The sequence below is a fragment of the Mugil cephalus genome, chromosome 13 (genome assembly GCF_022458985.1).
Source record: "Mugil cephalus isolate CIBA_MC_2020 chromosome 13, CIBA_Mcephalus_1.1, whole genome shotgun sequence".
NCBI classification, from domain to species: domain Eukaryota; kingdom Metazoa; phylum Chordata; class Actinopteri; order Mugiliformes; family Mugilidae; genus Mugil; species Mugil cephalus.
The window spans coordinates 11,031,636-11,057,712 of record NC_061782.1 but is presented as its reverse complement, the minus strand read 5'-3'; the positions used below and the strand labels follow the sequence as shown (position 1 = coordinate 11,057,712).

Here is a 26,077-nt window from a genome sequence, read left to right as displayed (position 1 = left end):
AAACATAACGAAATTTTGGGTGGTAGCTCCAGGCTAAATTATATGTTAAAAAACAGTAGAATAAGCACTTAAAAATAAAAATAAAATAAAATAAACAAGAAACGGTATTTCAAATAAATAATGTTTTTGAATTGTAATGAATATCGTTTGCTCTGTTATTTGACCTCAACAAGCAACAGGAGAAAGGGCATCGGAGGACGCGAGTAGTTAAGTGGATTTCGAGTCATCCTGTTTGAATGGTGTATAAAAAGAATGAATGGAGCGGGGCATTCTGGGAAGAGTAGTCCTTCAAAGCCGCTGGTGGATGTGACGTGTGTGTTGTGTAGCTGGTAGCTGGGTGTCGTCTGCAGTCTCCTTTGCCGTAGTTGGATGAATCAGTCGACGTTGACAGTCCTCGGGATATGACAGAGCTTTTGTAGTAGGGAGCTAACTTTAGCTGGACCGTTAGCTGGTTGCCGGGGGTGTTAGCACTGCGTTAGCCGAAAAAGAGCAATTCAAGTGCCAAGGCGTTTTGTTTTTTGGAGGAAAAGAAGAAGAAGCGATTTTCGTTAACCTTAAAATCTTTACAAGATGAGGCTGAATACTAGAGGAAGCTAAGTTAACTTAGGCTAAATGGTTAGCTAGATAGCTTGACATCAACTTGTGAATCACATAACTTTAGTCTGTGTGTGTGGGCCATAACAACTTGACTAGTCATCATTGGGGTTAACTAGCGGGGCGGCTTATAGCTTTTTATTACTATTATTATTAGCCAGGTAGCATAACAACTTTTTTTTATTATTATTATTGCTAGCATAGTGAAGCTAGCCGGTTGGGTTTTGTAACATGAAAGGGGCACAGTCTGACACATTGGATTTTGTCCCTCAGAAAGACATCGTATACAACAAACTTCTTCCGTACGCGGACAGGCTAGATGATGAGTCCAGGGATATTTTGAGCAAAATTAAAGGAAATTTGGGCCGGGCCGTTCAACTCAGAGAGATATGGCCCGGTGTCCTGTTTTGGACGAGGAAACTTTCCACGTAAGTAACACATATCTCTTTTTGGTTTTTGCTAATGTAGCATCGGCAGATATTGCTTACTCATTCATAATGTTTTCAACTTCCAGTCTGATGGGGCAACGTCAACAATCATTTGTGTAACATTGTGTCGTAATGTTTGGTATAATTGGATCTGTTGCTTTGGCTAAGAGTTTGTTTTGCTCAGTCTGTACACACACTGGTCAATGACCCACTAATATCATTTTCTTATTATGCCACCACATGTCTGTTGTGTATAAGTGATGCATAAAACATTATATATACATATACATATATATATATATATACATATACATATACATACACACACACACACATATATATATATATATATATATTAATGTTAAGACACTGTTTTCACACAGTCAGTCTGAACATTTTCTTCTTTAATAAGCAGGTCTGGCAACAATCTTAAGCAGATATGGAAAAAGAAAAACCACACACTTTAAATCATTGTTGTTTGAGTTATGACGTTCATGCAGCAGACTATTTCCTTATTAGCTGTTGATATGCAGTGTCATGTTTTTGGAGAAGGTCCCATTTGCATAGTTTCATTTGGCTCCAGCCAAACTTGACTTCACTGCCAGGTATGTTAGACATACAAGGAATCAGCCTTTGGTTTATTGTCCTATCTGTTATATGTTTACTGTCAAACTAATAGGTCAGAATATACTGACGATGAATTACAACACATTTAAAACATTATACAACACTCTTTGCTCTTAGCTTCACTTGCTTGATAATAAGTCGTACCACACTAGGAGAAATGATGTGAGAATTTGACGGTGGATTACTTAGTGCTGTTTAATTTTGATGTACTTGGTTGCTGCACTGTTTTTGTTTTGTTTTGTTTTTTTAAATCCATCTCAGTCCCCAGTGCTGGCACATTGCTCTATCCAAGTGTGACTCACTACCGGCTCAGAGAGATGGAAAGTTTACTGTGGGGTTGACCCAGATTCTGTTTACTGGTATTTTTGCATTTTAACAGCAATAGAAACATTATTAGTGATCAATGTTAAGGGCTCCACAAAGGCTTTCCAGCTTTATTTGTGGTATTAAAAAAACTATTTGATTCGCTGTTAAATATGTGAATATTGATCCTTCATTTGTTTTTGTCATGTAAACTGTCTTTGTGTGGTTCACTCTGCTCCCTGGGGTTCAGACGATCTACAGTGTGTATTAAAACTAGAGCAATTATTCCTAAACGTGTGTGTCTTCTTATTAAGGTATATGAGACTGTATGGGCGGAAATTCAGCAAAGAAGACCATGTGCTGTTCATCAAGTTGCTGTACGAGCTAGTGACGATCCCCAGACTGGAGATCAGCATGATGCAGGGCCTTGCTCGGCTTCTTATCAACCTCCTCAAGTAAGAATGGGCCCCATTGCTTTTTACTCTACACCTCCTATGCATCATAAACATGCAGTTGTTGCACACCATAGGTTTTGCAGTAAAAATGAAATTTGTGTTTTCCTTTTTGCTTTTTCCAAAAATTATATTGCTTTTGTTTGTTTTTTTTTGTAGTATGAGATAGTATCTGTGACTTTATTCTCATCCATGTTCATGTCTTATAACAGGAAAAGGGAACTTCTGTCAAGGGAGGACCTTGAGTTGCCGTGGCGACCACTATACGAGTTGTACGATAGGATACTTTTCTCCAAGACGGAGCATCTAGGCCTCAACTGGTTTCCCAAGTATGACTGTGTTCTTTATTGATATCGTTAATATTATTAGTTTTTATGAGCATGCTGGTCATAAAAAATACACTCAGCTACTGATATACTACACTTAAATTGTACAATTTAAGTTCATATGTTCTTCTTGTGAAAGACATAATTTTAGATAATCTATATCAGGCAGCACTAAACTGCATGTCGAATGGTCGAAAAGCCCATTGCAGCATCCTTATATGTAACGACAATCAAGGGAACTATGTAACATTCACACCCACGTCACACAGCTATTGACCTTTTGTCACTGAGCTATTTGTTGCATTTTTTTATGTGTGCAGCCAGTTGCAACACTATAACTGTCTCCTTGAAGATATTGTCTTAAAATGGACGTTATACTCTTTTTAATTGGGGTGGGGGGTTATTTGAAACAGGGTTGTATGGGTTTCTTGTCCAGAGTTAGTAGATGATGGTTTGCACACCCCCAACTTTAAAAAGCAGACAAGAGTGCGAGCATGAAAGCCCAACAAGGAACTGCCGTCAATGACATCAGCACCAAAATGTATTTGCGCTAAAAGAAGTTTGTTTGTAGTGTCGGTATGTTATATTTAGAGTACTATCACCACATTACCTTGGCCGTCAACCAGTCTTTTCTGACGGCAAAAGGAAGTGGTTGTATGAAGCTAGGCCTTCTTCAAAGCCACCAGACTGCATTTGAGGGCGGACAAAAAAAAAAAAATGGACCACACAGAAGCCAGGAGCTGCCTCGACGGGTCGATTGATTGTATCATTGTGTGACTTTGTTGGAAGCCAGGGGAACCAACAAAGGTTGGTCTGGAACCCCTCAGTTGCAAATTGATTATGCTCCGGCAAAAGTCTGGCTGGGCAATCAAATTGTTTCGATGGGTGTTGTGAAGTTGAATTTATCGATAACAAATTACATATTTCTTCTCGGTATTGGTTGCCTCTTAATGAAATTCAAATGGCTGGTTAACGCTCATATTCTGATAAGAACTGACTCTGACTACACCGAGCTGGTCTTTACACATAGTTTACATCCACATTAGTGCGTTAAAGCACCAAAGTCGCACAACGATAGACCAACCAACTTTCACGTTCTGTGAGGTAAAATTAGTGCTTTTGTTAATGGAGTCTGGTGACGTGGAAGAAGCTTCCGTTTCTAGCCAAAAAAAGCTTTACTCTATTAAGTTCAATCATCCCTTAATTATGAAATTTACACTGCCTTCTGATGTCGCTGACCAAAATCTAACTTAGCCTTCAGGATACACTCTAGTGTTCACGTCCAATATAAAATTTTCCTTCGCAATTACATTACTCAGATTTTATTAAACTGTGAAAAATATTTAGACCAATCATGTCACTGCCTTTTCACTCATATTACTAAACTTTATCCCAAGATTAACTCTTCATTGTTCACTAAGTCTGTTTTGCTTTGACAACCTATGGATGGATATTTATACACACTTGCCAGTTTATTAGGTGCACTAGTGAAAACAAATATATCGTAATATAATAGTACTGCACTAAGTCGTAGCTTCATGATGTGTTCAAAATAACGTAAAGAGCTGTTGATTCACCTGTGTTTTCATTTTTGGAGGATTGTAAGACAACATAAGATAAGGTATGCCTTTATTTATCCCACGATGGGGAAATTCTCATGGTTGACAGCAGAAAGACATTCAGCATCACAGACAGTGCACACACTAAACATATGGGTGGACTAAAGAATAAAACATAAGAATATCAAAAAAATATTAAAATTATAACAAACAAGGCGGTGTTCAAGTGAGAAAGTGGGTATGCTTACAAATATAAATGTACTCATATATTCACACATCTCCCACGTGCGGTTGAATTGTATTTGCACGACTGAGTTTGAGTCGACTAGGCTAAATAACAGAACCTTTTGTATTATATCAGTGTAACACTTCCTTGAAATACATCCCCAAAGTTTTTTATAGATGCTGTTTCAGCGTAAACGTAACATTATATCAGTCATTGAGGAGGAATAAGTGCAGAACTGTTTTGTTAGAATGCATTCATTTTCACTTGTGTACCTAATGTTTTGTCAAGTGTGAATGTTTCTATATACATAGTTAAGTTTGCACATTATTATTTATAAGATATATATATTTTCAGAAGTAAATCTTGTTTTACCTGAGGTTACACTTTCAGTATTTTGAATAAAATCTTTGTGTTTGCTTAAATGGACCATATTAGGAGAATCAAGCGGATCACGTTTCGCGCCACATTCTCAACGACAGTTTTTACAAATCGCAACGTCACCTACGTTGTTCACACTCAGCATGGTTATGAACAAAGTACAAATGTTTATTTATCGTGTGCAACACCTTTTTGAAATTCCCTGTGAAGTTCTTAGCAAGCAGTGCGCGGTGCTCTTCTATGGTGCTATGGCAACATTGTGTGTTAGATCACGAGCCGCCTCTCCACCACATCACGTTTGCATCACAGCTGATAAAAAAGCAAGCCGCTTTGGCTCATTGCCGCATCACCTCTTCCAAAACAAGTAACTCTGATTCCACAATAACCTGTTAAAAGTTGATGCATAGTATGTTCATATCTGGAGTGATTGGCTCTTAGTCGTGTGCTGAATGTGTTCTTTATGCCTTTGTCTCCTTTTACATTCAGTTCTCCACGGCCTCGTTCATCCTTTAAACTCGTAATGCTAAAATTGGTACAGAGGTGGTAAGGACAATACTTCTCTTTGTGTTTTACTTTGAATTCATCCTTTGAGGCACTTTTTCTTTACATACATTGCATGTGAAACAAAACCTGGACACCCCATGTGCAGCTAATGACACGAGCAACATCAAGACTTAATCAATGTTAACATTTCACCCATATTGGAGACTGTCGCACTGCAGCTAACAGATTTATTTTTATCCTCCGCTTATTCCCAATATCAGGTATGAGAGGATGGTAATGGAATAGCTCCCATTAAGATTATTTTCAGTTTTCATCTATTCTGGATCAATTGGCAGCATTAGAGCAAGATATCGACCACCATGTTAAGAAATTTTATGTTTTATTGTGTTACATTCATCATGCCATAAACCAGTATTATTAATATTTACATTAATAATCATTCAACATGTATTTCCTTAAAACATCCGCCCTTTAAGTTTGCTTTCAAGTGATCCATCCCAGCACCAGTAATCATTAGGAAGCCCAAGTCCTCGTCACGTTTCTTCCCCTCCTGGAATGTGTTGGGGTGAACGTGAGGTTTCAGTTACGCTCACATACATAGGTCATATAGTTCAGTGCGGGGTTCCTTTCAGCGTGCGAGCGCCGTGTAATGGGACGCCCGACGCGACCGGTCCCTGTCGTTGGATTTGTTGCATGTGTTTGACCCCCCCCCCCGACCCGTGGCCTGTGTGTTGTGGGCTTATAGTGTTAAAAGCTGGGCTCGTTCCATGCATTTAGACAGTTGCTGTTCCGGCTTTGCAGAGCGTCGCGCATAACTCGGCAACTGTTCCAGTACTGAATGTGAAGTGTGTCAGCTACATGACGACTTGAATGGAGGTGGAGGTGGAGGTGGAGGTAGCGGGGCGTTGCCAGCAGGGCATGGCTGGGGCTTGCATGCGAGCAGAGCGGTGGGATTGTGGGGCTGGGGGGCTCAAAAGCTGTGGTTAAACCGTCCTGGGCTTTCAGCGCTGTCATGCGACCAAAGTCCCGCGCCTGTAACCTATATATGAAGATAATCATGTCAGGAATCTGTAATGCGTAAGATGTGTTATTATTAGTAACAAATCCAGAATCGCCTCTAATAACCTGTTGTAGCAGTGACAATGTTCAGTTAGGGAACAATTAACACACAATTATACATATAAACATGAAACCAGCCAGTATTTATAACAGTGATCTTAATTTTATTACAATGCCATGACTATATCACACCCCATAAAGTGTTCTTTTTCACAGTACTATTGTCAGATGTGTGAGGAAGTTTCTGTGTGCATGCAGTTAAAGTCGAACCACATTGGCGTGAAGGCTGCTTGTCACTAACACCCGTGTGTCACTGGCGGGTTCGTAACATTTGTTTGTCTTCTTTTTCTCATAGCTCTGTGGAAGGTGTGTTGAAAACACTCGTGAAAAGCTGCAGACCGTAAGTACATGTTGATACATCCGACCTGCGGTACTGTACGTTTCTGTAAATTCATTAATTGCACATGAATTGTTTTTGTGAACCTGAAAGGACATATAATGTTACGGATATGTGAAAAGTTGCAAATTATATATAGCTTTGCTGGAAGGTAACCCTTGAATAGTGGGTGTGGGGGGGTAAGATTTCGCTAAAACGCTTTATCAGCAGAAATCTTTGCTGCCACCAGCAGGTTCCCGATTCTGTTCATAGTTACGCTCATGCAGATATCTTGGGCGAGCGCTCGGACTCGTTCCTGGGTTTGCAGTTACGCAGATAATCCTATTATCTCATCTAATTCTGTCTTGTACTAGAGTTTCCTGTCACTGTGAGTAGGAAGAGTGATTTGTGGTCAGCTGCTCAGACACTGTGTCAGCAGTGAGGGACAAGGAAATAACATATTTTTTTTATTCCAATCCTCCAGTGGGTGTTGAACCTTTAGGGAGGCTAGCTGACTTATAATACCCTGCAGGGTTTAGACGAGCACATAATGGACCATGAAAATCCCTTTGTGGGCCTACGATCCCATTGGAACCGCAGGATTTACCCTAACTGCTAAAAGTGTGCTAGGTGTATGACTTGTAATCTCCAGTCTGTGGGACCAACGTAACAGAGACGGTCTGAGTGTACTCAAGAGTTAAAGGCCTTTGCTTTGGAGATTATTTTGTTGTTGCATGAATGCAGCGTAGTCTGCTTGTCAGTCTCTGGATCTGATGAGTTTTGTCAGTTGTTACCTATGTTCTTTACACTCAGCATGTTTATGAAAGAAGCTTCAGCGACATCTTTTTTAAATGAAAGTTTTTGGCAAGCGCTGCTCTTTTATGGCAATATTGTGTGTTAATCACAAACTGTCTCGCCAGCACATCACGTTTACATCACAGCTGATAAAAAGCAAACTGCTTTGGCTCATTGCCACATCGCCTCTTCCAAAGCGACAAGATACTTTGGTTACGAATTAAACGGTTAAAAGTTGATGCATGTTATGTTCAGTGTATGTACAAAGTCGTATTGTGTAGTTACTACGAATGTAGTCTGCTCGTCTGTTTCCCGAACTGATGAGCTTTCTCAGGGGTGTGATTACATGACTTGTGAGTGACCTGAGAGGCTTGTCAGTGTCGATCATTGTAGCGCTGTCTAAGCTGCTCTGCTGCTTGAGATGCTTCCAAGTGTCAACATATTGTTTCGCATGCTTCTGAGAAAAAGCATTCATGTAACTGGCTGATTTATTAAAACGAAAAAACAAATTGTCTTTCTTTTTCTGTTCACGCAGATACTTTTCAGAGTCTGCAACTCAGGAGATGTTGGATGAGTGGAGACCACTCCTCTGTCCGTTTGATGTCACCATGCAAAGAGCAATCAGCTACTTTGAGCTTTTTCTACCCACAACTCTGCCTCCGGACCTGCATTGCAAGGGCTTTAAGTAAGATACTGTTCGTCCTCTCTTATCTGTAGATGACATCCAAGATATGGCTCGTTAAAGTTGGTCTAGGGACACAGTAAAGAACAGTCTGTAGAGAGATGCAAACATACAGGCTCCCGATGCAGACGTTGTGACGGCCACTCAAGGTCTGCAACCACAATGGAACAAGTGCCCATGTGAATATATGAGAGGGCGCATCCCACAATGAGACACTGAAACAAGTGTTATAAAAAGAGAACCAAGGGTACCTAATCAGCTCTAACAAACTGAATGGATTTTACTGCTTGTTAAAAATAATGTAAACACCACCTTGTTTTATTTTAGCTCTTTTTCGCGACACAGATTTTGACTTGAGACGTTACTGAAAGCACTTGTGTTAATGATGGCTGCGTTCCCCATTTAGGTTTTGCACGAGAATAGTTAAAGGAACTGAGACATTGTTTTTTTTTTTTTTTTTTTACTCTTCTGATAAGTCTAAATGTCTGCCATGAAAGAAGTCGGTTTTATGTATTTCCATTCCTAAAAGACTGAACGCATCTTTTCAAGGCCACTAGGGAAGGTCTGTGCTTGTGAAACCAACCAAGAATCAAGACTTTTATTTACGATTTGTGGTATCTGCCAAAGGGAGGGGATTAGTCAGTATACTTCCTGCATATAAAATATTATTGTGTCATTTAAAGTTTTAAGTTACGTTGCGTTCATGTTTGAACATATATTTTAATGTCTGTTTGCTGCAGGGCACATATTTACTACTTATCAGCAATTATGTGATTTGCCTTCGCCTTTTTAAAGGAATAGTCTCGGAAATGATTTCTGACTTTGGACCTGTAAAACAAAGGGATACCCTAACTTGTTTTTTTGCAGGTGTATTATTCATAATCTTCTGTTTGTCCGGCAGGTTGTGGTTCGATGAGCTGATCAGCTTGTGGGTGGCTGTGCAAAATCTTCCAAGCTGGGAAGTTGTAAGTAGATCAGTGTGTTTTGAAAATATGTCAAATGATCAGCAGGCTGTGTTTTTGCCTTCCTTGTGTAACATGTTGACCTACATGTTTGCAGCATCTGGTCAACCTGTTTGCACGCTTAGCCAATGACAACATTGGCTACATCGACTGGGACCCGTACATCCCTAAGGTTTGTTGCCCTCTTTTTACGTTTGTTTTGAGGATTATTGCACGTGGTCTCATGTGAACTCATGGTTCATATTTCATGGCTAATGCCATTTGACAGAGAAACAAACTATCAGGTGTCTTTGGGGGGGTGACTTGCATCATGTTTGTTCTTCCACTGAGTGACCACAACATGTAGCAACACTAATAAACAAACACATATACTCCTAATTGCTTGAGCCCAGATAATTATCAATGGCTTTTTTTGACTAGCTTGTAAATCAAAATGTTAAACCCTCATTGTTTTGTTTTTCACATCACAGATTTTCACAAGAATCCTGAGGAGTTTGAATCTCCCCGTGGGGACCAGTCAGATGATGGTACCACGATACATCACCAATGCCTACGACATCAGCCATGTGGTGCTCTGGGTGTCGTCCCTCCTGGTTAGCTCAGCGATCATAAGTCTTTATATCTATGGTATTTACAGTTAGCGTGCATAAAAATTCCTCAGTGACATTTACCGTTCCAATTTCCAGGGAGGACCCAGCAAGCAAGCTCAAGGCCAGCTCAGTGGCCTTTTCAACAGTATTACATCCTTCTTCCACCCATCGAACCACGGCCGCTGGTTGGTGAGTCACGTCTTATCACTTGTGGATGACTCTGCACAATTCAAGGAGCCGTGAAGAATGGGCTTGATAAGTCAGCCCATTGATGGGAGCCTTGGGACTGGGTTTAATGAATCGATTTTCCAATTCAGATCAATCGTCAAAGGAATCATTATCAAAAACCTTGGTTTCATTATTTTAATCATCTGCCGCATCCTGCATCCTCTTCTTAGAAGTCTCGATAAAATCTGGCAAAACAGGTTTTGCATGACTGGCCTCACGAGAACACGTGACAAAGAAGTGTTATGACAGAGAAAATACTTAAAATCTCAGAAATGCTTAACATTAATTTTCAGTCTCAAGTAAAATCACTGTTGAATCCTTGTGAACTGTGATCGAATCAATGTAAAAGAAATCAGTAGCCATTTTCAGACTTAGCCTGCGTGGCTACTTACCTTGTCACAGTGTTGCTCATGTGCTTGTTAACATCATGTTGAACATAAATTATCAGTTCAGTGTATATTCAGTGTTGAGGGGCAGCTGTTAATTATAACTGGCAGCTTAGCAACAACATTTTTTAGTGACACAATGAGGTTAGGCATTTATTTTTCCAAAGTTTACTTTTTAAAACACCTGGTTTAAGGCTTTTAAGAAAGTGTAAACCTGACTATTTGTCTTACCGAGGTGTGGGAGCGTGAGGGCTTACGTGGAAAACATGAGTTACGATACAAGTTTATTGTACCTCCTGTGATTCCAGCGTCGTGCAACCTGGCACAACCTGGCACATAGCATACAACCTTTACAATGACAAAGAGCAAAGTCACCCATTGTCATTTTCTAGGAAGCTTCCTTGTTGGCTGTCTAGGTTTACACCGGTGTCTAGCTGTGAAATAACAGCAGCCCATGTGAGTGAGATGGTTGCGGCGCTATTAAAGGTCACTGGCATCAGGACCACATGCCTTTCTGTTTTGTGGATCCCCCCCTGTACGAGATCTGAAGCACTAGGCAGCAACGTGTCCTTGTACACAAATGTCTATTTTAGGAACAGGCATGAGTTTGTGTGTATTTTGGTCTGTTGCTTGGATGAGACGTTCGGCTATAGTTTTATAATATTTCAAACAGTGTTTTGTAATCAGCTAAGTAAGAAGTGGAAGAAATCTTCTATTTATGATATAATTCATTCATGTGACTCAACTGAGTTTAGTAAAATGACCCAACACATACCACAAAGATGCAAAACTGTGTTCACAGTTCATATGTAATTTGTCGTCTGTGTCTGTAGCTGCTCCAATACAACACACTTTCTCATCTATCTGTCCCCAGATGAAGCTCATGAAGCTGCTCCAGCGTCTCCCGGCGGCGGTGGTTCGGCGGCTGCACAGAGAGCGCTACAGAAAGCCCACATGGCTAACGCCGATACCAGACAGTCACAAGCTCTCAGAGGAGGACATCACAGACTTTGTGAAGAGCATGATGCAGCCAGTTCTGCTGGCCATGTTTAGCAAGACGGGCAGCCTCGACGCCGCCCAGGCCCTGCAAAACCTGGCTCTGATGAGGCCTGAACTGGTCATTCCTCCCGTGCTGGAGCGGTAAGCTCGGACTGAACTAGAGAATTATCCCTTTTTAATAATCTGCAGCGCTGATGCCGGTTTTCTGGGACAGGGACGCATTTTGATACGGATCACAAAGGGCTTATTGTTTTCTCCCTCAACCGTAGAACATACCCCGCTCTGGAGACTTTAACAGAGCCTCACCAGCTGACCGCCACCCTGAGCTGCATGATTGGTGTGGCACGGAGCCTGGTGTCAGGTGGGCAGCGCTTTCCCGAGGGCCCCACTCACATGCTGCCCCTCCTCATGAGGGCTCTGCCAGGGGTCGACCCGAACGACTTCAGCAAGTGCATGGTGAGCGCCACCATTGTTTAAGTTTATCTTCGCGCTGTATTTATAGTTTCTGCTCTCGGTTAAACTTGTTAAATGTGACGCGAGCATCATTCACGTCCCCACAGATCACATTCCAGTTTATTGCTACATTTGTGACTCTTGTGCCTTTGGTGGACTGTTCGTCTGTCCTACATGAAAGAACCGACTTGACAGAGGTGAACTGCTGTTATCTTTCTCCCACTTTCATAATTGAAATAGTGTTAAATTGTCCCTCTGTTACATTTACGTATTTCTTGCCCAACTTACAGGTTGAAAGAGAGATGTGCTCAGCCTCTGCTGAGTTTGAAGACTTTGTTCTTCAGTTCATGGACAGGTATGTGGAGTTCTGACGCAAAAGAAAAGTCAACGGAAACTGCTGCTTTTAGTCACTTGCAACAGCCACGTAACGCCTTCCTCTAGGCGTGTTTTAAGATGAAGCTACGTGCACATCATTTACACAAACTTTTTCATCTACAGCAGAGAGGACGGACATCAGGGTAACTTAACATGCAAGAGATCTGTAAAATTATTTCCTCTTTTGTTAAATGATAAGTAGAGCAAAATGATTTCTCCGTGAAATGTGTTTATTTGAACACGTAAATAAGCTGATGGTAGGTTCAGGTGCATGACAGGATGGCTCAGGGTTGTAGAATTATAAATTAGCACCTTACATTTTTATTTCATTGCACTGTTCAAGCCTCTCTGTTCTATGTTCAAGAGTTATATACGTATCTCAACGTGTGTATTTTTTCTGTTACAGATGTTTCGCCCTGATCGACAGCAGCACTCTGGAGCAGACTCGAGAGGAAACTGAAACGGAGAAAATGACTCATTTAGAGAGTCTGGTGGAGCTCGGACTGTCCTCCACCTTCAGCACCATCCTCACGCAGTGCTCTTTGGACATCTTCAAGGTTAGGACTCAGTTTTTCTCTCATTTGTGTTTATGCAACACTGAAAATTTCTCAGCGCACGAAGTGAAGGGAGAATGCTTTCAAAGATGATCCCTTGAATAGCTGGCAAAATTTGGTGTGATCACTGTACATGTTGAGAAGGTCTCACACACACACAGGAAGGAGAAGTTTACTTGTAACACCAGACTCACTCTAGGACATTGAGATCAAGGCTTTGGCTACTTGTCTTAATTGACTTGGCCTGTTTGTTTTGAGTTGTTGCCATGTTCAGTGATTATGTCTCTCTAATGTTATTGCTTGATTGAATAAGAATCCAAACATGCATGTACTGTATATGCTGTATGTACAATGTATACAGCGTGCAAATATTTGCGTTTTAACCCACTTTATTGTTTTACCAGGTTGCTCTGGAAAAAGTGTTCAACTTTGCGACCACCAACATCTTTGAGACGCGTGTAGCTGGAAGAATGGTGGCTGACATGTGCAGAGCTGCATCCAAGGTGAGAATTATCCATCCAGAGTCGTCATTTAAGCCCCAAAAATGGACGTCTGTGTAGTGTATTCATCCTCGCTCTGCTCCTGGTTTCAGTGTCACCCTGCAGAGTCCCTCAAGATGTTTGTGCCACACTGCTGCAACGCCATAAACCACATCGCTGTCCGTAAGTGATCAACACACCGGAATAAGCATATTAGAAGAGGTTAACATATGGCACGTTCGCTTTAAGAGTCTTTCATTAGCCTGACACAGACTTTCCTGTTAAAACAGATGAGGAAGTGTTGAATGAGGAGGAGCTTGACAAGGAGCTGATGTGGAACCTCCAGCTGCTTTCCGAGGTGAATTATCTCACATCAGACAGCTCTTGTATTTACCGTGCCTCCCTAATCTAATATTCCCTCCTATATTCTTATCTCTGTTATTTCACCTTCTCGACGTGTGTACCTCAGGTGACGAGGGTGGACGGTGACAAGCTCCTGCCCTACCGTTCTGACCTGGTTCAGATTTTGCAGTTGACGCTGCACCTCAAATGTAAACAGGGCTACATTCTAGCTTGTAACCTGCTGCACCACATTCTTCGCTCTACTGCCCTCATTTACCCCACCGAGTACTGCAGCGTGCCAGGAGGCTTCCACAAACCAGTCAGCGACTACCTACCCATCAAGGTACTAATGTTGATTGAGTGCAAACACTTTAAAAGTTGAAGTGAATCGATAATTATGTTCCTTTAGGGATTGTTTTTTTTTTTTTTCCTTATTGAATTTTGTTCATTTAGTTGCTCCGGCTCTGTAAATAAGTAACTTGTGGCAGGCAATGTAAAGACAATTGCATTTGAACCATATTTTTTAGTATACATTAACTAAGTCTGATAGAAAAGTAACAGCAATACATAACTCAACTCACACCCTTGATCTGACGACATCTAGCTCTATACAATAGTGTCGGACTTTGTTCAGCCTATTCACAAGGAATACTGATGCAGTTTGGAATCGCTGCACTGAATGCCATCATACGTCCCACGCACTCTTTTGTCGAGTGAATCTGCATTCGCCAGTTATTGGATGGTGGCCAGTTGGAATAATATTTTCACTTATCGCCCAAATCCTGGGCACAGAAGTGCATTGTGAGGCGAGGAAACAGGACGTTTCCCGTAATGTCCGCCAGGTAGTTTTTTCGTCCTTTGAAGCGACGAGCTGCTGTTATCATCAGTGAGACTTTTTCAGAAACGAAAAACAAAACAAAACACAGATGTGTGTTTTTAAAGCAGATAAGTCGGACAGTTCTCCGTAGCGGGCACTGTGACCCGGCTTCATTTATTGTCTGCTCCTCTCTTAAGTAAGTCAGCGAAGGAAGCCTCTCTTTGATCCCATTAAGTCTCATGCTTGGATGGGGAGTAGATAGTAGATCAGTTAGCTGGATTACTGCTTCCTGCACTGCAGGAGAGATTAGTTGTCTCATTTCTGGTTACCAAATTTCCAGTAGTGAAGACGTGGTGGATTGCGTAACAGATATAATATAGACAGATATTTATAGATTCAGTTATTTACTGTATGTTCATTGCTAATCAGCATTCAGCCAGGAACTACAACGATTGCTCCTTAAAGTCCCTTTTATATTCAAGATCGCTTTATTGATCCCCACAGGGAAATTGTTTTGTCCAAGCGTCCCAAGATAACAAAGAACATATATGGACCAGAAATAAGAAATAATATAAAATAATCTTAAAAATAGAATAAGAATGAGGTATTAAGAATTACAGAAAATAATATACAGTCCAATACACAGACTGCTCCTCAGACTTCAGCTTGATCCCTTCTGCCTTCATACGCTTATGGTTCATACTGTACATTCAGGTTAGCATGCCCTGTCCCACATGATATATCAGTTTATGTGATGCTACCAATAAACACTCAAATTAGGACGTCAGTTGTCGGGTTGCTGGTGACTCAGTCTTGTAAAGAATTATTTGATTTGACTGTTATTCAAGAGGAATAACAATCCGATAAACAAAAGTAGTGTGTGGCCGACAAGAGACAAATACATGTTGTTCATGTTGGATGGCTTCTGCGTGTTGACTTGTGAAATCATCTGTGTATTCTTGGTAGGTGAGGTTAAATATAATCTGTTAAAATTTCACATATTTTGGTTTGCTTGATGTTTTTGTGCATTCAGGACTGGGGTCGGCCTGGTGACTTGTGGAATTTGGATATCCGGTGGCATGTTCCCAGTGCTGAGGAAACCTCACTGGCTTTTTATTTACTGGACCTGATCCTCCAGCCGGAACTTCAGCGCCTTCAGAGATACGCACAAGGAGAACAGGACATGAGCAGGTAAGAGACTCTTGTCTCCCTACAGAGAATATTTAGATTTCCTTTTAAGTCACTTGCTGTCGACTGTTTGAGTCCATTTTTATTTATGCTGCTTGGGTCTTTAATTCCTGTATATATACGATAGCCGTGTGTGTTGCTGATTTGTGTCTTTTCCAGAGATGATGTCCTACAGAGCCTCACCATTGTTCAGCACTGCCTCCTGGGAGCCGGGAGTCTGATGCCTCCACTGAAAGGAGAGCCCATCCCTGACCTGTGAGTAGATTCATTCACTTCATAAAAGAAAAGCAGAGAAAGACAAAATTACTATTACATCAAAAGATATGGATTAGTCCTGAAATCAAAAAACAAATATTAACTTTGTTTTCAAACTCGTTAAAATATTAAGTGGCTTTTCTCTTGCAGGGTTCAGAGCCTGGTGAATCTAGATGAGACCACTCTCTATACAGGGATGGTGTATGGTACGCAAGTCATTTTATTGAACAATAGGTAGTTTGTTGGAGGAAAATATTACAACATGATATTATCTCCACCTGCAGATGAGTCCAGAGAGAACTACAGAGATGCCATCTGCAGAGTGATGAGACAGCTGCTGCGTATGTATTTGATTCACATTGGTTGATTAATGATTAAGTTCATGATATGCTGTAGGTCTCTGTTCTACCATTTCTTTCTCTCTTCTTTTCGCAGATTACATCCTGGAGCACTCTGAAGATGACACCAAATCTCTTTTCTCCATCATCAAGGTGGGCAGTCAATAAGATAGTAAAAACTCAAACTTGCATGATACATTTTTGAAAGCCACACAGGAGCATCGGTAATTTATCATATCCTGTGTGGGGAAGTGTGCGGGTATCGGCTATTAATGACTTAAATCAGTCGTGTTGAATGGGTCTTCATGCATTGATCCTATCGCACCAGCACTAATCAGTAGTTTTTGTTCATTCCAGATTATCAGCGACCTTTTGCACTTCAAAGGTTCTCACAAGCACGAGTTTGACTCCCGCTGGAAAAGCTTCAACCTCGTGAAGAAATCAATGGAAAACAGAGTGAGATATATTGTGGTTCTTCTGTTACTTCTGTAATGTATAAAACAAGGCATCGTCACAGGCTGCATTCACATTATAGACACTGATGTATCGTGTTTAAAGCAAGCAACTGAGAATTTCTAATGCCTTTGTGTTGTATTTGCAGCTTCATGGCAGAAAGCAGCACATCAGAGCTCTGCTGATAGACAGGGTCATGCTCCAGCATGAGGTCAGTAGATATCAGTAGTAGGTGGATAAATTACATTTTTGAATATCTTCTCGTTTTACCATTTACGACTCTGAATCTTTGTCCTGTATCAGCTGCGGAAGCTGACAGTGGAAGGATGTCAGTATAGGAGCATTCACCAGGAGCTGATGAGAGATCTGTTGAGGCTTTCCACAAGCACCTACAGTCAAGTGAGTCCCAAAGCATTGGTAGTTTATCAATACGTGTAGAATTTTCTTTTTAAGCATAAGGCAGAAGTACACTTGAACACACCATCGTATAGTGACATATTAATTGAGACTGTTTATTACTTACCAGGTGCGCAGCAGAGCTCAGAATGTGTTGTTCACTGCACTGGGAACCTACAATTTCTGCTGCAGAGACCTGATCCCCCACGTCTTAGAGTTCCTCAACCCGGAGAACAGCAGTGTCACTCAGCAGCAGTTCAAAGTATGACGGTCCTCTCTGCACCAAAAGAAGAAATTTCTCAAACAGTTACATATGTTTAGGAATGTATTTTTCATGCCATTTCTGTTTCCAGGGTGCCTTGTACTGTCTTCTGGGTAATCACAGTGGAGTGTGCTTGGCCAACCTGCACGACTGGGAGTGCATTTCTCTGACGTGGCCCGCCATCGTGCGCTCTGGCCTCAGCTCAGCCATGTCTCTGGAAAAGCCCTCCATAGTGCGGCTCTTCGATGACCTTGCGGACAAAATCCATCGGCAGTATGAAACCATCGGCATCGACTTCTCGGTGAGTCCAGCTCTAAGACGTACATCTCCACGAGGGGTAGTAGAAGCTTAGTATCTCAAATAGTATTGTGATGAAATTGGTTAGGTTAGCGTAATGTCTTGCCCATTCCTAACTATTTCTATTTGCCCATTTCTTTAAAGTAAATTCACCTTCTCTCTGTAGATTCCTGGTGAGTGCTGTGATTTGGCCAAACTGCTGATGACCACTGGAAAGCCTTTGTCTGCGGAACCTGTTCTTTCAGACGAAGAAGCAGAGAACGGATTAAAGCGTCAAGAGCAAAAGAACTCTGAGTCTGTCAAGTAAGTTTTGCACCACCAATGAGACGAAGAAATATCAATACACCGACAGCCTCTCAGCTCACTGTGCATTAACATTCCAGTCAAATTGATGCATTTATTCTGCACACAAACCGTACTGTGTGCAGAATAGGTTTGCTGACCTAACATATGTAAATGCTAATCTTTCTTCTACATTTCTTTTAGGAAATACAAACAGCTCATTGAAGATCTGCTGGACAGCCTCAACAACAGGAACATGTAGGTTAAATTAATATATACTTTGGGTAAAATAATTTTTATTCTTACTTATGACTGTGACCTCTGCTTTATCAACATCCCAGGCCTTGGAAGTTTGAACACATCACGATAGGATTCCTGTCACTGCTGCTTAGAGACGACCAGCAGCTCCCACCGGCCGCCGTTACGTTCTTCGTGAAAAACCTCAACCACGACTCTCTCTACGTCCGTAAGGTGCGGTATACACAACGTCCAAGACACTGCAGTGGTTTTGCTGTATTGTTTTTAAACTGTATAATTTATGAATGTACTGCAGCCTTTTCTGTGGACATTTTATGTGAAATGTCCTATTTTCTCCATTAGGTGGCGATATCAGCTGTGGCAGGGATCATGAAACAAATAAAGAAACCGCATAAGAAAGTCCCCATCAGCCCCTCTGAGCTTTGTAAGCATCATACAGTTTTCTTTGTCTGCTGTTTTTGTGCAGTTTTTGTATTTTATTTTAATTTCTGTTTTTAGAAGTCACGTAAAGAATCTGGTCTTGTCTTTGGTAGGTGGAGTGAAGGAGCTAAGTGAGACTGTAGCAGGAGACCGAGCAGACAACCAGTGGCTCCAGTATAACAGCAGCAAACTGCCACAGACAAAGCAGGACTGGGATCAGTGTGTGTTTGTGGAAAAGACTCACTGGGGATACTACTGCTGGCCAAGGTTTTTATTTTGTAAAACCTGTATTTCTCAGTACTTTGTTGACTTATCTGTGTTCATTGGTATATTTCTGTCAGAGAAGATAATTCCTCTTTCTTTTTCTTGCTCACCTCAAAATTCTTCTCTAGAAAACTGATGATGTATGCACCACTTGAGGAGCAACCCGAACAGAGCGTGAGCAGAGAGCAAATGACAGAGGTTTGTGCACAAAAACATGTTCGCAAATGTAATAGCGTGAAATCATATTAGCTGCGTCTCATAAAATCTGTTTTCATGCTATTCTCAACAGCGGGAGCAGATCATCTTCGACCATTTCTCCGACCCGGTCTTCATCAACCAGTTCATCGAGTTCCTCTCTCTTGAGGACCGTAAGGGCAAAGACAAGTTCAGCCCTCGCAGATTCTGTTTGTTCAAGGTGAGGTTTCCCCGACATTAGATGCAGACTCAGGGGGGTGAGATGCAATATAACTGAATATACACAGAAACTAATTAGCCTTCTCCTTAACCTGCAGGGATTGTTTCGCAACTTCAACGATGCCTTTCTGCCTCTGCTGAGGCCCCACATGGAACGCCTGGTGGCAGACACCCATGAGAGCAAGCAACGCTGTGTTGCGGAGATCATTTCTGGACTGATCAGAGGCTCCAAGCACTGGAGCTACTCACAGGTATAGATTTAAAGCGAGGTGGCTGGTCTCTGGAAGCTTTTTTGAATTCATCTAAATGTAGGCGTTGTAGGCAGTGTTGGCATCACACAACTTGTGAATGCCATTCACTGAATGCACAACCACACCAACTGACCACTAACTATGGTTCTATTCCTGTTATCTATATCTGTTATTATTTGATTACTCTTTTGTAATGCAGTCACTTATTTGACAGGTTGAGAATCTCTGGAAGGTGTTGTGCCCTTTGCTCCGAACCGCCCTCTCTAACATCACTATAGAAACCTACGCAGACTGGGGCACCTGCATCGCTACAGCCTGTGTAAGCCTTTCTGTTCATATATACATATCTGTCTTTCACAATTTGTTCTTAAACTAGTGTCATTCATCCTTCCATTCAAATGACTGTTGTTGTTGGTTTAAACAGGAGAGCAGAGACCCACGCAAGCTTCACTGGCTGTTTGAGATGCTAATGGAGTCTCCGGTCAACGGAGAGGGCGGCTCTTTCGTCGATGCCTGGTGAGGACAAACGTCGCCGTCTTAAGCAGATGTTCTCCTTGTTGTTGTTGATGAAACTGAGAAATTGTGACAATTGTGCTGCTTCTTCCTTTCCAGTCGTCTGTACGTGCTGCAGGGAGGCCTGGCTCAGCAGGAGTGGCGGGTACCGGAGCTCCTGCACAGGTTGCTACAATACTTGGAGCCCAAACTCACACAGGTCTACAAGAACGTGCGTGAACGGATCGGCAGGTGAGGTCCTTTTTGCAACTCTAGTGAACATATCATTTGAGGCACGTTTTTTTTTTTTTTTTTTTTTTAAACTCATATTTTCTGTCTCATCCCGTCTTCTCTGATTCCCTCCAGCGTGCTCACGTACATCTTCATGATTGATGTCCGCTTGCCATACACTCAGCCAACCTCCTCCCCTCGCATCTCAGACTTCACAGAGCGAATGCTCTTGCAACTGAAGCCCCTGACTGAGGGTGATGAGGAGATCCAGAACCACGTGGTGGAGGAGAACGAGGTGGGAGTGCAGGATGAGAGGACAAAAGCAATCAAGCTATTAAAAACAGGTAAATCAAGCTTAAATTACCATTAACTGTTGAGGAGCACTGGTAATGGCGTGAATGTTGGAAGAAACCTCTTTATACCAAACTATAAGTGTTAAACACAGTAAAACATTCTTTAAATGTAACAATGTCTCTTTTCAAATGCCTGCAGTGCTGAAGTGGCTGATTGCAAGCGCCGGCCGCTCCTTCTCAACTGCTGTCCCAGAACAACTACGCTTCCTCCCTCTGCTCTTCAAGGTGAAATACATTCCTCGATCCACCAGCTTCATCACTGTCAACTTAAATGTAATGTATACACCATGAGGAACCTCCTGAGCATTAACCTATCTCGTGTCCTCTGTTCCAGATTGCTCCAGTTGAGAATGATGACAGCTATGATGAACTTAAGAGGGATGCAAAGACCTGCCTGTCTCTGATGTCCCAGGGACTCCTCTACCCAGAACAGATCCCCATGGTCCTCAGGGCCCTGCAGGAGGTGAGTCATCTGGCAGCTGTGGCTGTTATTCCACTTCTCACCCGCGTCTCGCATGACTGCGCTCTTTTTTTTTTTTTCTTACAAACCTCCACCATCTTATATCCTATATAATCAATAGGTAAAAAGAGGAAATGTTCAAAGGCAGTGACAACTGAACCGAGTCTTCTTATGTTAGTATATGACATGATGCAGTGTGTAATGTTCTGTAGCGACTATATTAAGAAACTCTGCACCAAATAAGCAGCTTCTTGAAAAACAAATGAAAAACTATAACCTCATTATGGAGGATTCATTGGTGATTAGCATACATTTTCTTCTGCACAACCTGTAGCAATAGGAACAAATTACCATATACATAAAAAAGAAAAAGAAATGAGTGGAATTCTCCCAGTCAGACTTCATAACAATAAACCTGAACATGTATTTATGCAGGTAGTGAGCTCTTCTCCTTGAGATTCAGATGCTCAGATTACGTTGTGGATGTGGCATGTTTGTTGATTCGTGTGATTTTGTGTGTTTACAGATTGCAGGCAGCAGCTCCTGGCATGCCCGCTACACGGTGCTCACATACCTCCAGATTATGGTGTTTTACAACCTGTTCACATTCATGAGTGACCAGAAAGCAGTGGAAGACGTGCGGGCTCTGGTGATAAGACTGCTGGAGGACGAGCAGCTGGAGGTAAAAACCACCATTCGTTCGCGGCTGTGCCGAAAAACGCTGAAACATGCGGGTAGTCTGGCGCAGACGGTAACTGGAAGACGGCAGGGAGATGAGCAAACACATGGCGTTCTGATTATATAATAATCACTAAGCTATTGGCCAATACATGCTTGTTTATGCTAGCAGGCCCCCTCGCCGCCTTTCAGCCTCACTGTAGTGATTCAGCACTCTCCTCCTCTCTCCAGCTCTCCGCTCTCTCACCCCCTCCTCACCCGTTTAGTCCTTCAGTGGTTGCTATGGAAACTACAGGCTGCAGTAATCTGTTGCCATGGCAGTAACGTTCGGATTGAAGGAGGACGAGAGGGAGAGGGATGGAGTAGAGACAAAGAAGAAGTGGGGGATGGAAGTAGCCATTTTTATTTGGCCTCTTGAAGTAAGCGAAGCCTGAATTTTAGGCCGTTAGCTATGTGGTACTTGTCCTGTTTAATGTTTGGATTATATAAGCTAAGAGAAAATGAGCCGATGTGCCTCAGACCATTTAGTTGTCAATACTGAGAAGCCTCTCCACACATTCACATCCACCCCCAGTCCCCAGTCAGATGCCATTTCCATCCAGCTGCCCAGTGAACACTCTCTGGTATGACACCCTGCTACAGTATATTATGGGTTGACACGGGTCAGCAAGAGGTTGTCAGTCAGTAAGCAACATTGTAGCTTTTGGTAGAAGCTGCTGTTTTTAGAGAAGAAATATATCTAAGAAGAGCTCTTCAATTCTGCAGTAACGCTCAGTATTGCTTTTATGATAATATGATATTTGTATCTTCTCCAAATATTCATTACTTTGAGTTGTCACATGCAGGGAAAACAGATACTACTCCCTGACTAAGGTGTGGTGAACATTGTTCATAATGGTACAGGTTTTGTTCAAGGTCCTTGGATCTGCCACTGATGTCAGGGACTCAAGCTGTGTCCCCACCACAGATCCCGCCTTCTGTATCACTTTGTCCAGCCGCGAGGTGTCCTTCTTCTTAGTGCTGCCTCCTCAGCTCACCACAGCGTAGAAGAGGGCCCTGGCAACGATGGCCTGGTAGAGCATGTCCAGCAGATTCCAGCAGATATTAAACAATCTTAGCCTCCTGATTAAATAGAGACAAATCTGACCTTTTTGTATAGCAAGTCTATGTAGCTGTAGACCCAGGTACTTATAGGTCTCTACCACGTCTACACACTTCCCGTTGATGTTTACAAGCTGCAGGTGGTTCCTGGACCTTCACAAATCCACTACCATCTCTTTAGTTTTAGCTTTATTGAGCCGAAGCAGTATTCGCACCGTGAGACGAAGTTGTTCATCACATTCTTGTACTCCAGTTCCTGTCCATTCCTGATACACATCACAATTGCAGTATCATCTGACAACATCTGCATATGACATGACTCTGTGTTGCAATATAAGTCCAGTGGGTACGGGATGAATAGTTACAGGAGAGAGCACAGTCCTCTGTGGTGCTCCACTGCTGCTGATGATAGTCCCTGACATGCAGTTTCCCAACTTGACATATTGAGGTCTCCCAGTGAGATACTCCACTATCCAGAAAGTGAGCTGTGAGTCCACACTCATCTATATTAGCATGTCTCTCCGTAACCGGCTCGATGGTATTCAGTGCACCGGAAAAGTAAAAAACAAACATGATCCTCACAGCAACATTCCCCCTGTCTAAGTGTGAGACTCCAACGGAGCAGGTAACTCCAGACGAACTGAACTGCAGTGCGTCTAGAACATGGCGGACCTGGGGCCTGATGTGATGGAGCAGCACCTGCTCCATGGTCTTCCTGACGCTGGATGTCAGGGCAACCGGTCTGTAGTCATTCACCTACCTCGGGTGTAGCTTCTTGGGAACAGGGATGATGTCTTCCACTACAGGGGGACCCTCTAAGGTGTAGGCTCAGGTTAAACACATGCTGTAGGGGCTCCCCCAGCTCAGAAGCACAGGCCTTGAGTAACCGTGGGGACACTCCGTCTGGGCCGACTGCTTCGCTGGGGCGGAGCTTCCTTAGCTGTCTGACCACCTGAGCCGAAGTGATGGTGATGGTGGTGGTGTGAGTGGTGGCTACAAGCCACTTGTGTGTACCAGTGACTGTGAAAGGTGATGGTGAGGGTGTCCGTTTCTTATTTTGTATACCTGTATTTGAACTTTAATCCCACTTAGTAGTATGTCAAAAGGTGGCCACACTAAAGCCATTATTTCTAACCAGTAATGCGTTTTTCGAACTCTGTGTGGATTATTACGTGTAACACAATGCACTGTCCCATCTGCCCTCATTTCTAGGTAAGAGAAATGGCCGCCACGACACTCAGTGGCTTCCTTCAGTGCAATTTCCTGTCCATGGATGCCCCCATGCAGGCACATTTTGAGGCACTCTGCAAGACTTGCCTGCCCAAGAAGAGGAAGCGGGAGCTCGGCTCTATAGTGGACACCATACCCTCTGCTGGTAAAAACATGGAGTTTTGATTAGTCACGAATACAAGACGATACACTCACTTTATGGTTTACACTCATGTTTCTTTCTGTTGCTTGTGTTTGCAGACCTGGTGCGCCGCCATGCCGGTGTTCTGGGGTTGAGTGCTTGTATTCTCTCCAGCCCGTATGATGTGCCCACCTGGATGCCACAACTGTTGATGGACCTAAGTGCTCACCTCAACGACACACAACCCATTGAAGTAGGTGTCATCATGTTGTTGCATGTCCAATGGGAAACTTTCTATTCTTCCTTACAGTAAATTGTTGCACGTCCATAATTTCAACCGTGTCCACTTTCAGATGACTGTGAAGAAAACTCTGTCGAACTTCAGACGAACTCACCATGACAACTGGCAGCAACATAAGCAGCAATTCACAGATGACCAGCTGCTGGTCCTCACTGACCTGCTCGTCTCCCCCTGTTACTATGCCTAAAACCTGGTAAAGAATTGGAAGCATTTCAAAAAGATTGCTGAGTGTATTCCCTAAGCACATCCGAATGATTTTTGTTTGTGTTTCCCTTCCACCAGTTTGGGAACACCCCAGACAGTAGAAACACCAGCCTGCATTGGGGAGGAGACCGAAAAAAGACACAGCATCCTTGCATCTGCGGAAAAAGAGTGGCACACAATGGAACAGGGTTGTGGCAAACAGAAGGATTAAGATGATGTGTATTTATGTATTTAGCTCATTTCCATTTCTACTATACTTAATATTTAAGGATCAATCATAGCAGGAACGAATGACCTGCCGTTTGTAACATTATTGTACAGATCTTTCTTTCTTTCTTTTTTTTTTTGGTTTGTTTGTGTGTGTGCATGTATACAGGTGTGTGCGTGTGTGTGTGTGTGTGTGTTTATGGGATGCTTGAAGACATCTACCGGTGTCCCACACATTTCTCAGGATTTAATCCCAAGTATCAGCTCTGAGCCAACACAATGTCCAGTGTAGGACATAGACTTTACTATCTTCCAATAGTGAAGTGAAAACACACAGAGAAAATGATGATTTCTTTAGATTAGACTTAAACTTGAAACATGCAGTGTTTGTGTGGCTGTTTGTTCTATACATGATTATATGCATGCCGCATGTATATATATCATGGATAGAAAATATGCACAAACCTTCTTATTTATTTACTTTTTTTTGAAGTGCTAATTATTCATTTCTTTCTTTTCCCATGAAGTAAAACATAAAAGCAGATGACTGAGCTGTTAGCAACAGAGCCTGTTTTCATCTAATCTTGCAAAGAAAGGGAGAGTTCAAGCTCCCCGCTGCCGTGCTGTGTGGTGCGTTTGTTGTGAGGGCCTAAGCACAATTAGATCACCATGTGATGTGTTCACGGTGCAAGCAAGAAAAAAAAAAGATGCCTCGTCCATATGTTTCTTCTTATTTTCAGTATCATTTCAGAAAAACACACCGTGAGACAAAATTTCTTTGGTTTGCTTATGTTTTCCCCTGATGACTTGAAACCAATTGAAGCATTGAAGCATTTAGTACCTCACTTACAAAATAGTGTAGTGCCAAACCTGCAGTGTTTTTTTTTGTTTGTTTGTTTTGTTTGTTTTTTTTAGATACACTGCTTGCTTGTTCACAGCGCTTACAATAAATTGTTTTTAACAAAAAAAAATTGCTTTTGAGGGTTTTCTTTTACGTTGTCATTATACGTCCACAATAAAGGCAACTTGAATTAACTGAGAAGCCAAGAAGCTAGTTGGATGAGTATAGAAATGATTGTAACTGTAGTAGTGTGACATGATGCCAATATTGTTATTATTATTGTTAT

General features: G+C 42.1%; 1 protein-coding gene across 2 annotated transcripts; it reads left to right on the top strand.

Annotated features, from left to right (window-relative positions):
• The first annotated feature begins 345 nt into the window (after positions 1–345).
• On the top strand, positions 346–25,921 carry psme4a (proteasome activator subunit 4a). 2 transcript variants are annotated; one of them, XM_047602928.1, is made up of 48 exons: positions 346–1,022; positions 2,267–2,407; positions 2,617–2,733; positions 5,380–5,436; positions 6,812–6,856; positions 8,163–8,312; positions 9,211–9,274; positions 9,369–9,443; positions 9,742–9,864; positions 9,958–10,050; positions 11,350–11,615; positions 11,744–11,930; positions 12,035–12,124; positions 12,218–12,282; positions 12,709–12,859; positions 13,261–13,359; positions 13,449–13,518; positions 13,626–13,693; positions 13,805–14,020; positions 15,528–15,685; positions 15,842–15,937; positions 16,088–16,143; positions 16,222–16,278; positions 16,373–16,428; positions 16,633–16,731; positions 16,877–16,939; positions 17,032–17,127; positions 17,255–17,386; positions 17,478–17,687; positions 17,850–17,986; positions 18,170–18,223; positions 18,307–18,436; positions 18,566–18,647; positions 18,757–18,910; positions 19,036–19,105; positions 19,197–19,322; positions 19,420–19,572; positions 19,787–19,891; positions 19,997–20,088; positions 20,185–20,316; positions 20,431–20,639; positions 20,788–20,873; positions 20,983–21,111; positions 21,635–21,790; positions 24,100–24,262; positions 24,358–24,491; positions 24,592–24,732; positions 24,822–25,921. In XM_047602928.1, exons 1-47 carry the CDS (start codon positions 826–828, stop codon positions 24,724–24,726), a joined length of 5,544 nt encoding a protein of 1,847 aa, XP_047458884.1. In that variant the 5' UTR covers positions 346–825; the 3' UTR covers positions 24,727–24,732; positions 24,822–25,921. The 2 variants fall into 2 exon arrangements, with proteins under 2 accessions (XP_047458884.1, XP_047458886.1); XM_047602930.1 differs by lacking the exon at positions 5,380–5,436.
• Positions 25,922–26,077: the final 156 nt, after the last annotated feature.